The following is a 14045-nucleotide window of genomic DNA, read 5'->3' on the forward strand; positions in this document are numbered from 1 at the left end:
GGGCTTCCGGGTTCTCGCTCCCCCGGGGAGTAGGCGTTCCTTAGATGATTGACATTCGAGTAAAGCACGTCATCGGCTTCCGAAAATATCCGAGGGGGACTCGGCACTTTACGGCGCCTGCGCAGTCAGCTCTACACGGCAGGCGCAGGCACCGTAAAGAGCTGAGTCCCCGTCTGATATTTTCGGAAGGCGATGACGCGCTTTACCCGCACGTCTATCGTCTCCTGGGAGGATCAACTCTCACTCCCAGGAGACATTGCGCACAGCTCCTCGTCTGGGAAAAGGAGCGACACGCCCACTCCCCGCAAGGAAGAAGACCCGGAAGTGAGGCTGAATACAGGTAAGTGTACACATAAAAAAAAAATGACAACGCTACAAGCCTTTATTAAGGCTGGAGATAGGTTAGTGAAAAAGTTAATTTTGAGGGTGAACATCTATAAAGGTATCCACTATCCTTTATAGTTATGTTATTTAAATACCACTATACTTTCTAGTTATATGTTATTTAAATAGACAAAAATCCATGTTTTATTCACAAAATTAAAATCTGATGAGTGAACACTTACAGTAAACAAGGAATAAGTTACATTATTATGATCACTTGCATTGTTTCTAAACAGAGCTATAGTTGTTGCTTTCTGCTGGTTTTGAAATTGTGTGTGACAGTTGTATATTTATTACTTTACCAATGCCAGTGCTGGAAGGTTTTGACATTTTAAGAACGATTTACTGTTGTGCTGAACAAATACAGAGCAAAGAAAATCAGGAATACTCGGGATACATAACACAACACAATAAATCTGATTCATTAGCTTTTCAGATGCTGTATTTTTAAAAATTGGCAAACAAAGTAATTTGGTTTTATTTACCGTCTGATAACATGACCTTATTTTAGTGTTAGAATACAGAAAAAGCAATTAGTAGAAAAAGGGCTTCTGTATTTGTTGTGCATTTTTGTGATATTTCACTGAAGAGAGCCAAGAAGAGAAATATAAGATAAAGACCTGGCAGACTGAGGCCTGCACCATCTGGAACGTTTCTTCTTTGGAATTGCTGTTCTACCTTTGTTTGCTTCCCCATTACTATCTTCTTACTATCAGCTAAACAAGACTGTTAGGAGCTTGCTTTTATTTCTCTTTGGGAGTGAAGGTAGAATTCATGGATGATGCATGATTTCTTATAGCAGTATTAAACCTAAAAATGTAATGTATTGCAGCTTTCCAATCATTACTGTAGATGTGGTGGCTGCATTTGTTTTCTTTTTGGGTGATTTTTTCATTAACACACTGAACCAAGACTCCAGGTAATACTTTAAAAGCAGTTAAAGGCAGTGTACAGAGGTCAGTAGTATGTATTGCAGTGTACAACTTCTTTGGTTGACCATGGCGAAACCTGTTCTGAGTAGAACCTGTCCTGTTAAACCGCTGTATGGTCTCGGCCACCGCGCTGCAGCTCAGTCTCAGGGTCTTGGCAATCTTCTTATAGCCTAGGGCAGTGGTTCTCAACCTTCTAGTACCGTGACCCCTTGATAAAATTTCCCAAGTTGTGGGGACCCCTAACAGTACAATTATTTCCGTAGTGTGGGTTGCCAGCACCCAAGGCAAGACAAGGATTTTCAGCCCCTAACCCATGGATATTTAGCGCTCCCTGAGTCTTTTCCACTTGTGCAGAATGAAAAAAAAACGTATGGTACATTTTAGGATGTACCACTCTCGCTTTGTTCTCCGTTCTTTCCCTTTTATCTCTTTCACCTATGCCAAAATCTGAGGTCTCCTCCAGCCCATCCCATTTCACATCCCTCACCAGTTAGCTTACCTCTAGTCTCTGTCCCCCAGCCATGCTGTGAACTAAATGGGCGGCTGCAAAGAGGCTGAGTGGGCGGCCGCAGGCTCCAGCAACAGCCCAGCTGGGTGGCCACAGGCTCTATGGACAGCCCAGCTGGGCGGTTGCAAAAAGGCTGGGAGAGTGGTGCGAGCTTCAGGAACAGGCCATAATTCGGTGATCCCTGATTTGACCCCCGAGGGGGTCCCGACCCCCAGGTTGAGAACCACTGGCCTAGGGCCTAGGTTATCTTTATGTAGAGCAACAATTCTTTTTTTTTTCAGATCCTCAGAGAGTTCTTTGCCATGAGATGCCATGTTGAACTTCCAGTGACCAGTATGAGAGAGTGAGATTAATAACACCAAATTTAACACACCTGCTCTCCATTCACACCTGAGACCTTGTAACACTAAAGTTTCGCATGACACCAGGGAGGGAAAATGGCTAATTGGGCCCAATTTGGAAATTTTTACTAATTTTTGTTGCCAGTGGTTTAGACATTAATGGCTATGTGTTAAGTTATTTTGAGGGGACAGCAAATTTACACTGTTATACAAGCTGTACACTCACTACTTTACATTGTAGCAAAGTGTAATTTCTTCAGTGTTATCGCATGAAAAGATAGAATAAATTATTTACAAAAATGTGAGGGGCATACTCATTTCTGTGAGATACTGCATATAAAATAAATAAAATGCTTATATTGCTTAGGAGATTTAATGGGTTCCATTAACCTTTTGCATCTTTTTTATATAGGCTTGTGTGGTGTGTAACTGATTGTTATTTTCTGAGGCCCCGTACACACGACCGAGTTTCTCGGCAGAATTCAGCCAGAAACTCAATCGGAGCCGTATTCTGCCCAGAAACCCGGTCATGTGTACACTTTTGGCCGAGGAAACCGACGAGGAACTCGTCGAGCCAAATAGAGAACATGTTCTCTATTTCCTCGTTAGTCAATGAGGAAACTTGGCTCGCCGAGATCCTCGGCGGCTTCACAAGGAACTCGACGAGCAAAACGATGTGTTTTGCCCGTCGAGTTTCTCGGACGTGTGTACGGGGCCTTTGACATTAGTGTAGCATTTTTTATGAAAATAGCTCCATCACAGCAAGTATTATGAAATATGAATATATTTTGGCTCTGGTAGTTAGAAAATAACAGACTCAGACTACGTGTTTCTTTAAACTGGACTGCTAGATTACTTATGACATGGATATTTTATGACGGGACTACCTGTTTTAAATCTTAATCTGATCTGCATTTTAGTGTGCTGTTTTATGAAGTGTGTCACCTTCTCTGACTGTCCACTGCAGACATAAGATTTAAGTTCCCATTCTCCACATGGTTTGGGGTCACCAGTCCTCATTATCGCACAGCCTCATTTAAAAAATGTTTAGTATATGTAAATTCTTTTGGAGCTGTGAAATGAGATTGCTATAGACCGAAGGAGGACAAGGAGTTCAGAGCTGGAGTGTGAAGAGTAGAGAGCAAAGGGACTAAAACAAAAAAAGTGACCCTGTTAGGTTTGAAAATCTGGATTAAGGTTCCTTAACCACTTAAAGACTAGAAGGATTTGCCCCCTTGATGACCAGGCCATTTTTTGTGATACAGCACGGCATCACTTTAACTGACAATTGCGCGGTCCTGCAACGTTGTACTCAAACAGAATTTATGTATTTTTTCCCCCACAAATAGAGATTTATTTTAGTGGTTTTGATCACCTCTGCGGTTTTTATTTTTTGCGCTATAAACAAAAAAAGCAGACAATTTGGATTTTTTTTATATTTTTTACTCTTTGCTATAATAAATATACCCCAAAAAATTTAAAAAATTTAATTTCTTCATCAGTTTAGACCAATATGTATTCTACTACACATTTTTGGTAAAAAAAACGAAAAAAATGCAATAAGCGTATGTATAAATGTCTCACTTTTACCCCTTCTCAGCTCTGAACTCTGCATGCAATCCCCCTCTACTCCCCCACCCCCCTCCTTAAAAGCCCCACCATCTTACACAAGTCTTACTTTTGTTGCTATATTAAGCTGAAGCACCCAACCAGCTCTAGTACCTCCATGCACACTGTAGGTAGCTCCACTTCTCTTACTTGCTGGAAGATAATTCAGTGGGTATGTCAGCATCCACACTCTACCCTGAGCACCTGCATCTCCCTTGTCCCCATCCTGAACTCAGTGGAACCCGCTGAGGAGATCAGGTCTATGGGAGCCAAGCTATCACTTGTAAACACAGACACTGGACTTCTGTGTTTACAAGTGATAGTGGTGAGCAGGGAGAAGAGGGCCTGAGCCAAAGGTGGTGGAACTGAGTTTCACCAAGTTGCAGATGAAAAAAACCCTGGGGATCAGTATCCCAGTGAGATCAGAGAACCATTTCTCAGGAAAGCAGCTGTGTTTGGCAATGCAAATTGGAGGAGAGGTAAGTATATACATTCTTCCGTTCACGGGTTATGCTTTGCTAGAACATTTTATTATAATGATTCACTATAAAGACTAGCACAAGACATTTTTATTGTTAAAGTCATATTTTCATTGTCAATGTAATGGCATTTAGTATTGAGTTGACAGTTAAGGACTGGTCAAATATTTTTTTAATTCACATTTTTTAAAAGCATACTTAAATATTGCTTAATCATACCAAAATATTGTGTGCTAAATCTCCCATACCTAAAACAACTATTCCTACATATGACTTGTGTACACATGCTCTCTATGAAAGGCCTCGTACACACGATAGGTTAAACAGAGGACAACGGTCTGATGGACTGTTTTCATCGGTCAAAACCGATCGTGTGTGGGCCCCATAGGTTATTTAACCATCAGTTAAAAAAAAGACAACTTGCTTTAAATTTTAACCAATGGATTCCTAACCGATAGGTCAAAACCGATCATTAGTAGGCACAACCATCGGTTAAAAATCCACGCATGCTCAGAATCAAGTCGACGCATGCTTGGAAGCATTGAACTTCGTTTTTTTCAGCACATCATTGTGTTTTACGTCACCGCCTTCTGACACGATCGTTTTTTTAACCGATGGTGTGTAGGCGCGACGGATCATCAGTCAGCTTTATTGGTTAACCGATGACAACGGTCCATCAGACCATTCTCATCGGATGGACTAATCGTGTGTACAGGGCTTAAGTCAGTGAGAATGCAAAGGTGACATAAAGCAGCAAGGTGCAGCTTGGGAAGTCAAATGCAGGTAAAGCCTCGTACACATGACCGAGTTTCTCGGCAAAAACCAGCAAGAAACTGGGAGATATTTTTTTGCAGAGGAAACCGGTCGTGTGTACATTTTCGTCTAGGAAACTGTCGAGAAACTCGACGAGCCAAAAAGAGAGCAAGTTCTCTATTTCCTCGACGGAATGGAGAAACTTGCCTTGTCGAGTTCCTCGACAGCCTAACAAGGAACTCGACGAGGAAAACTATGTGTTTCGCCCGTAGAGTTCCTCGGTCGTGTGTACATGATGGAACTTAGGTGGAACCTAAGGATCTCAAATGCAAGGTTTCCATTTAATATAGTTTTTCGAAAAACTTAAGCTTTAATTCTGAACCAAATATGAAACAACCTACTTACTATATTACTTTACTGTACTGTTTTAAGAGTACTTGTAAACTGAACATCAAGGACTCATCCATTTTATACTGTTACAGATGTATCAACTATTTTGTTTTGTAGGTCAGTTGTGCTGAAATTAATGCATCGAGATGAAGTTCGTTTTGGGAATCTTGCCATTCCTTCTGTTTTCTCTTTGGCTGGATGGAGTGCATTCTAAAGAAAAGTCGTCAAAAAAAGGGAAGGGAAAGAAGAAGCAATATCTCTGCCCATCGTATGTCATTCTTTTTTTATTGCTCTGTATTGTTATTTAAATTGTGTTTTTTGAAAAATGATTCCAACGTTTATACAGTAGACTGTATTTTTAATTATTTACTATGATGCTTTTATGATACAATGTTTGAAGACAATACTGGGCTTTCTAAGAAACTCCAGAAGATGCTGTTCACTCTTTCTTTCTAATGTACAACTTCATACAAACCATGTATAGTGTTTATGAAGAGAACGTTTTAATCCTCCTAAACCTCCAGACTGCCCAGTTTAAACTGCTATTTGCATTAAATAACAGAGTCTTCTGATTCCTTAACTTATATGTTCTGTATAAAGCAGTCCAGGAGCCCTGAATATAGGGGTGCTCTGATATTTAAACATTCAACCATCTATTGCAGTCAGTGTCTTTGGCCTGAACCTCCTTCCATGCATTATTATTTATGTAGCTGCACAATGATGTGCCAATAGTGAGGTGCAGCAAACAGGAATGTGAGGGTCAAACCCCCAGTCCAGGAAGGTGGTTAATATTTGCATATCACTGCAGTCTGTATTCATTGATACCGCCTTGCTTTACAAAGGTGACTACAATTGAGGTGACTACACTTTAATATGAGCAGCAGTTTAACTAAGTAGGATATGAATAATAACTCAGACAGCCTTAACTTTACTTATATTACCAGATAATCCAATAAAAAGGAGCAACCAAATTTTTCTTAGGCTTGGCTCATACCAATGCATTGTCGGAACTCACTCAAAATTGTGCTCTTTCCTGAAATGGATAATGTTTGGCCATTAATTCTTAGTAGCACAGTGGATCATCTCTGATGTACTATGGATCATCTCTGATGTACTATGGACCATCACTGATGTACTATGGACCATCACTGATGTACTATGGACCATCACTGATGTACTATGGATCATCACTGATGTACTATGGATCATCACTGATGTACTATGGACCATCACTGATGTACCACTGATGTACTATGGATCATCACTGATGTACTATGGACCGTCACTGATGTACTATGGACCATCTCTGATGTACTATGGACCATCTCTGATGTACTATGGACCATCCCTGATGTTCTATGGACCATCACTGATGTACTATGGATCATCACTGATGTACTATGGATCATCACTGATGTACTATGGATCATCACTGATGTACTATGGATCATCACTGATGTACTATGGATCATCACTGATGTACTATGGACCATCACTGGTGTACTATGGATCATCCCTGATGTACTATGGATCATCCCTGATGTACTATGGACCATCCCTGATGTACTATGGACCATCACTGATGTACTATGGATCATCACTGATGTACTATGGATCATCACTGATGTACTATGGACCATCACTGATGTACTATGGATCATCACTGATGTACTATGGACCATCACTGATGTACTATGGACCATCACTGATGTACTATGAATCATCCCTGATGTACTATGGACCATCACTGATGTACTATGGATCATCCCTGATGTACTATGGACCATCACTGATGTACTATAGATAATGGACCATCACTGATGTACTATAGATAATGGACCATCTCTGATGTACTATGGACCATCCCTGATGTACAATGGACCATCCCTGATTTACTATGGACCATCACTGATGTACTATGGATCATCCCTGATGTACTATGGATCATCACTGATGTACTATGGACCATCACTGATGTACTATGGATCATGCCTGATGTACTATAGCACTTCCACACTTCTTGCTAATGCTCTCATATTCCTCTAGCCAGTTGTCTATAGACATTTAGCTGGATTCAGGTACGTGTGCCTAACGTTAGGCAGGCGTAGCGTATCTCATATACGCTATGCCGCCGTAAGTTAGAGAGGCAAGTGCTGTATTCACAAAGCACTTGCGTCCTAAGTTACGACGGCGTAATGTAAATGTGCCGGCGTAAGCGCACCTAATTCAAATTGTGAAGAGGTGGGCGTGTTTTATGTAAATAAAGCATGACCCCACGTAAATGACGTTTTGAACGAATGGCGCATGCGCCGTCCGTGGACGTATCCCAGTGCGCATGCTCCAAATTACGCCGCAAAGACTTATTGGTTTCCGACGTGAACGTAAATTACGCCCAGCCCCATTCACAGACAACTTACACAAACGACGTAAAAATTTAAAAATTCAACGCGGTTCCGACGTCCATACTTAACATTGGCTGCGCCATCTTTTTGGTGGAATATCTTTAGGCCTGAAAACGCCTTACGTAAACGGCGTATTTTTACTGTGACGAGCAAGCGTACGTTCGTGAATAGGCGTATCTCGCTGATTTACGCATTCTAGGTGTAAATCAGCGTACACGCCCCTAGTGGCCGGCGTAAAAAGTCAGCTAAGATACAACGGCGCCGGCGGTCATATTTTAGCTAGATTTAAGTGTATCTCAATTTGAGAATACACTTAAATATATGACGGCACAGATTCAGAGTTACGACGGCGTATCTACTGATACGCCGGCGTAGCTCTACGTGAATCTGGCTAATTGTGCCCAGCAACTGCACGGATGACCCGATGCATAGCTCCCCACTCTCCCTTATTTTTGAGGAACTGTTTCTGATTTGGATTAATGTCCCTCCTCATTTGTCAGTCATTTTGGTCTGATCTTTATAGTTATATATCAATCACTATTTATTTTTCAAAAAGTGTTTCATAGTGCTAAACCTTTCATCCAATTTCTAAACTGCTGCATTTGTATGCGTCAAACGCCAGTATAAGGGAATAATAGTGGTAAAAAACAAAAGCATTTGTGGGTTTGAGTAATCTTTTGTTTTTGTTTGTATAATTAGCCTTTATCCACTTCCTTGCTGGGCACTTAAACCCCCTTCCCACCCAGACCAATTTTCAGCTTTCAGCGCTGACGCATTTTGAATGACAATTGCGCGGTCATGCAACACTGTACCCAAATTATATTTTTATCATTTTTTCCCACAAATTGAGCTTTCTTTTGGTGGTATTTGATCATTATTTTTTGCGCTATAAACAAAAAAAGACAAAAAAAAATTGAAAAAAAAACCACAATATTATTTTACTTTTTTTATAATATTATCCCATTTTTAAAAAAAAAAACTATTTTTAGGCCGATACGTATTCTTCTACATATTTTTGGTTAAAAAAATGCAATAAGCGTATATTGATTGGTTTGCGCAAAAGTTATAGCGCCTACAAAATAGGGGTTAGATTTATGATTTATTTTTTTTACTAGTAATGGCGGCGATCTGCTATTTTTGTCAGGCCTGCGATATTGCGGCGGACATATCGGACACTTTTGACACTATTTTGGGACCATTCAAATTTATACAGTGAACAGTGCTATAAATATGCACTGATTACTGTATAAATGTGACTGGCAGGGAAGGGGGTTAACACTAGGGGGCGAGGAAGGGGTTAAATGTATTCCCTGGGAGTAATTCTTACTGTGGGGGAGGGGACTGACTGGGAGAAGTGACCGATCTGTGTCCCTATGTAAAGGACGTTTACACACAGAGCTCCACGTCCTTGCTCTGTCACTGCCGATCGCGGGTACCCGGCTGACATCGTGACCGCCAGGCACATGCACTGGCATCACGTGACACGCCGGGCACAGTTTTTCCCCACCTTGCGCCCTCGGCGGCGTGCGCGGGGAGTGTAAATAGAAGGACGTCCAGGGACGTCCTCCTGGCAGTTCATAGCCACGCTGTGGACGTCTTTCGTCTACAGCGCAGGTCTCAAGTGGTTAAAGGGGTGGTAAAGGTTTGTTTTTGTTTTTTTAATAACAAACATCATATACTTACCTCATCTGTGCAAGGATTTTGCACAGAGTGGCCCCGATCCTCCTTTTCTGGAGTGCTTCTGGCTCCTCCCTGCCTTGAGTGCCCCCTCGGAGACCCGTATTCCAAGGGGACACTCAGTGGCGGTGCGTGTATAGACGGCGCTGGAGCGCCGCCCCCTTTGGCTCCCTCAAACGCCACTGATCACAATATACATAGATTCATGCATTGCATGAATCTATGTATTGCCGCCGAATATTCAGATGGCCGGCCCCCTGGTGAGCGCTGGCCATCTGAATAACGGCGCTGTGGAAGTGCCTATCAGAGCCAGCGGCTCTGATAGGCTTTCCGATTACAGCCCTCAGGCTGTAGTCAGCTTCCAGATGCTTATCCTCGGGACGCACGGGGGGTGCGTTCCTTGGATAAGAGTGACAGGTGTCTCAGCCAATCAGGTTCACCGGTTCTGGTTACCGGTAACCTGATTGGCTGAAGCGTCACCAAGGGCGGGAGAAGACATCGAGGGATGGTAGAAGCACGGCTGACCACAGAAAGGTAAGTGCCAGGTGGGGGGGGGGGGGATTTTACAGGTCACAGTGGCAGCCAGCATTTTACTGGGCACAGTGGCGACAATTGCGGGGCACAGTGGCTACAATTGCTGGGCACAGTGGTGACAATTGAAAGTAGTTGGGTGAATCCGCGCAACAGATTATAAAAATATGTACAGTTAGAAAATTGTCAGATAGACCTATATATATGGTGTAGGTGAAAATGAATTTTCAGGTGGCTGCCTCTACGTGTTTATCCCACCTAGGTGGGATAATATAGATGTATTAAAAAGATAGTAGAATTGGCGCCAACCTAACAAATTCTTAAGTGTTTTAAAAAATATATAAAATGGTGAATGTAAATGTAAATATGTAAAAATGATACTACAGCGCTAATTAAATATTTAAAAAAAATGTCATTAACAAAATAACCAAATAATAAACGCAGCAATAAAGTGATGTAAGTCAAACAAATGGTGCAGAAAATTATGTATAATATATTGCGCTGAGTATTAACTAAGATAATGTGAAAACCCCAAAATATACGTGATTCAATATATACACAGATCCACAAACAAAGGAAAGGCAATTAGTCCAGTGGATACACCAGAGTTTCTTCCGTGCACAACACCCTGTGTAATGATTGAGAGATGTTTGATCTAATCACACTATGCAGACTTCTGTTTCATATGTGCAGCACTTCCTCCACAGAATCCGCCGAGTTAAAAACAGCATTTAGGACAACCTAGCACCAATCCTTCAAATTTGGCCGCTCAGCGTCTCTGATGAACTCTCCTCATTCGGATCTGCGATCCGTCCCGCTCGTAACTCCTCCCCCACGCGTTACGTCACTAGACACGTGACTTAATCATGGGTAACTGCTTGCCAGGTCTCAGCTGATGTTATTTATAGTCAGCGAGATACACAGGCAACAACGGGATATGCAGTAATGGAGTGTTTCATCTTACATCATCGCAGGCTCATAAGGATTGGTAATATATTCATATGTATAATTTATAATTTTAATACAAGTACAATTTAAAATAGGTACAAGAAATTATTTAAAAACAATCATTATCATTCAACAACTGGGGATATGTCTAAACATAGCAGCCTCCAGTGGTTACAAATGGTACAACACTAAAACCTCCAACCCATTATCAATTTATATGGACAACTGTGGGTATAAAACAGCCCCCACAGGTCATTAGTGGTACAACACTTGTAATTAAAATTTATAATTTATAAAAGGGCTCCAGCAACTTATCAATACCATATTTGCCGTACATAATAAAAATATTATATAAAATATATATATACATAGAATATATATTTAAAACATAATAGGTATGTTAAAATAATTTAAATTTAATAAATCTAAAAAATTTAAAACCAGAGAGGAAATTGTCTCAAACATACACATAATTATAAAAATATAAATATATGTGAAAAAATGTATAAAAATTAAAAAATCAGTAATCAGAGATGAAACAATTGAGATCAAATTCAATATTTAACCCATTCGGTGATAATGATCTCATTTCGTGTATCCATCTTGATTCAGTCTGACTCAATTGCCGTACCTTATGGCTCCCCCTCCAATGTGGATTATATTTGGCAATAGCCCAAAATTTGAGATCTTTGGGATTTTTTTGATGACACATGGAAAAATGCCGTGATACATTGTGGTCAGGGAAGCCCTTTTCAATATTTTGAACATGCTCCCTCAAACGTTTCCACAAGGGCCTTTTGGTACGGCCAATGTACTGAAGAGAGCATGGACATTGTAAGGCATAGACTACACCCTCAGTTCTGCATGTTATTAGATCTTTAATTTGGTATTCCGTTTGGGTAACATTAGATACAAAACTGGAGCATTTTTGTCCATTGAAATTAGTCCTTCTGCAGGCAAAACATCTTTTGCAAGGGAAGAAACCTTTTCCTTGGAAGAAAGTTAGTCTGTTGGACTTAGTAGGGGGATCCGGTACATTCTTAGCCACTAGATCCCTTAAAGTGGGTGCCCGTCTATAAATTATTCTTGGCATACTTGGCAATATACATTGTAATTGTTTGTCCGCCTGTAATATAGCCCAATGCCTTTTGAAAATGGTCTCCAGCTGTTTATGTTGGACGTTATAATTCAAAATAATTGGCACTTGATCATCCAAAACTGTTCTTTTGACCTTATCTTTTATTAGTGTTTCTCTGGGTATCTCTAGTACTTTTTGGATCTGTGTCTGTATAAAACCAGTATCATATCCTTTGTTCACGAACTTTTCGCCAATCATATTAGCTTGGTCTATGAATATTTGTGGGTCAGTACAATTTCTACGAATCCTGACCAATTGTCCCTTCGGGATATTAATTAACCAAGGGTCATGATGGCAGCTGTCTACCGGTATGTAGCTATTTCGCTCAACCGGTTTGAAATAAGTTTTAGTGGTAATTCTTTGAGCTTCAAGTGTGATTTCTAGATCCAGAAATTGTATAGTTTTCTCATTAATCATGTGGGTGAGTATAATGTTTTTCTGGTTCATATTGAGTTTTTCAAAAAATTGGATCAACGAACCCTCATCACCACTCCATATGAGAATACAGTCATCAATGAATCTTTTGTAGAGAACTAATTGCTCAGGTGGGTCTTCATAAATAGCAGTTTCCTCCCACTCCGCCATGAATACATTGGCAACACTTGGTGCATATTTTGCCCCCATGCCTATGCCATTCAATTGGCGATAGTATTTCTGTCTATGCCAAAAATAATTGTGTTGTAGGCCGAATGCCAAACATCTCAACACAAACCTATTTTGTTTCGACACAAGTGACCCAAATTCATTCAATGCCCATTTTGATGCCTGAATCGCCTCTGCATGGTTGATAACCGTGTAGAGCGAAGACACATCCGCAGTGGCTAATAGATATTTCTTAGATCTATCGATCCTCACTGTATCCAAAATCTGAATCAGATGTTTCGTGTCCCTTAGATAGGCTCTTGTTTGCGGGACTAATGGCTGAATGAACTTATCCACATATTGTCCAAGTCTTGAGTTTATGGACTGAATTCCGTTAATAATGGGTCTACCTGGGGGTCTGAGTGGGTCCTTATGAATTTTTGGTATTGTATAGATTATAGGCACCCTACAATTTTCTGGAACCAAATATTTTTGTTCTCTTTTATGAAGTATTCCTTTGTCCCTCCCTCTTTGGATCAAATCAATTAATTCTTCCTTATATTCACACGTAGGGTTTCCCCTAAGCTCAATATATGTATTTTGATCTTCCAGTTGACTTTCCAATTCTTCAAAATAGTATTCTTTAGATAATACCACTATAGCTCCTCCTTTATCCGCAGGTCTAATAATGACTTGTTTATTTTCCTCCAGTTCCTTAATTCCTTTGTGTATATTCTTGGGATCCGGGACTTTTTTAGTCTTTAATTTCTCTAGGTCTCTCAGGACCATTTTGTTAAAAACTTGAACATGTTCATTATTATGGACCTGAGGATTGAATAATGACTTATTTCTTAATTGACTATGCTGAACTCTCCCCAACAAGGTTTGATCCAATACTCCCTTTATGGGTTGACTCATCATATATTTCTTGATATTTAATTTCCTGGTATATTTTTGTATATCCACATATACGTCAAATTTGCTCAAATTTCGTTTTGGGGCAAACTTGAGTCCTTTGTCCAAGGTTAAAAGTTCCGTGCGTGTCAGATTTACCCCACTAATATTATAAATTCCTTCCCCTACTGGACCTTTCTTCTTTTGGATCTTGTGTCCACCTCTGCAGCCTCTCTTTCGTTGGGACTTCGCGGGTGTGTCATTTGTTCGTATCGTGGAGGTGTTCTGTCGCTCCGGCGATACTCTAAAAAAGATCTAGAATCATTTTCCTCTCTATAGTTACCCAATGGTTCATATTTGTTGTACATTGGGACGGGACTTCTTCTATTATCATATTGATGATAGTCCCTTGGAGTTGAGCTCCCTTGTTGATATTGTTGGGGTGGGGCTCTCAACTGTTGCTGTGAATGGTTATCCC

General features: G+C 40.6%; 1 protein-coding gene across 1 annotated transcript in view; it reads left to right on the top strand.

Annotated features, from left to right (window-relative positions):
- The window catches only part of GLRB (glycine receptor beta), a 199423-nt gene that overhangs the window by 36665 nt on the left and 148713 nt on the right, over positions 1-14045 (top strand). The window contains exon 2 of the mRNA XM_040332238.1: positions 5513-5663. Coding sequence (XP_040188172.1) covers positions 5542-5663 — 122 coding nt within the window. The 5' untranslated portion in view covers positions 5513-5541. The remainder of the gene's footprint in view (positions 1-5512; positions 5664-14045) is intronic.

The sequence above is a fragment of the Rana temporaria genome, chromosome 1 (genome assembly GCF_905171775.1).
Source record: "Rana temporaria chromosome 1, aRanTem1.1, whole genome shotgun sequence".
Classification (NCBI taxonomy): domain Eukaryota; kingdom Metazoa; phylum Chordata; class Amphibia; order Anura; family Ranidae; genus Rana; species Rana temporaria.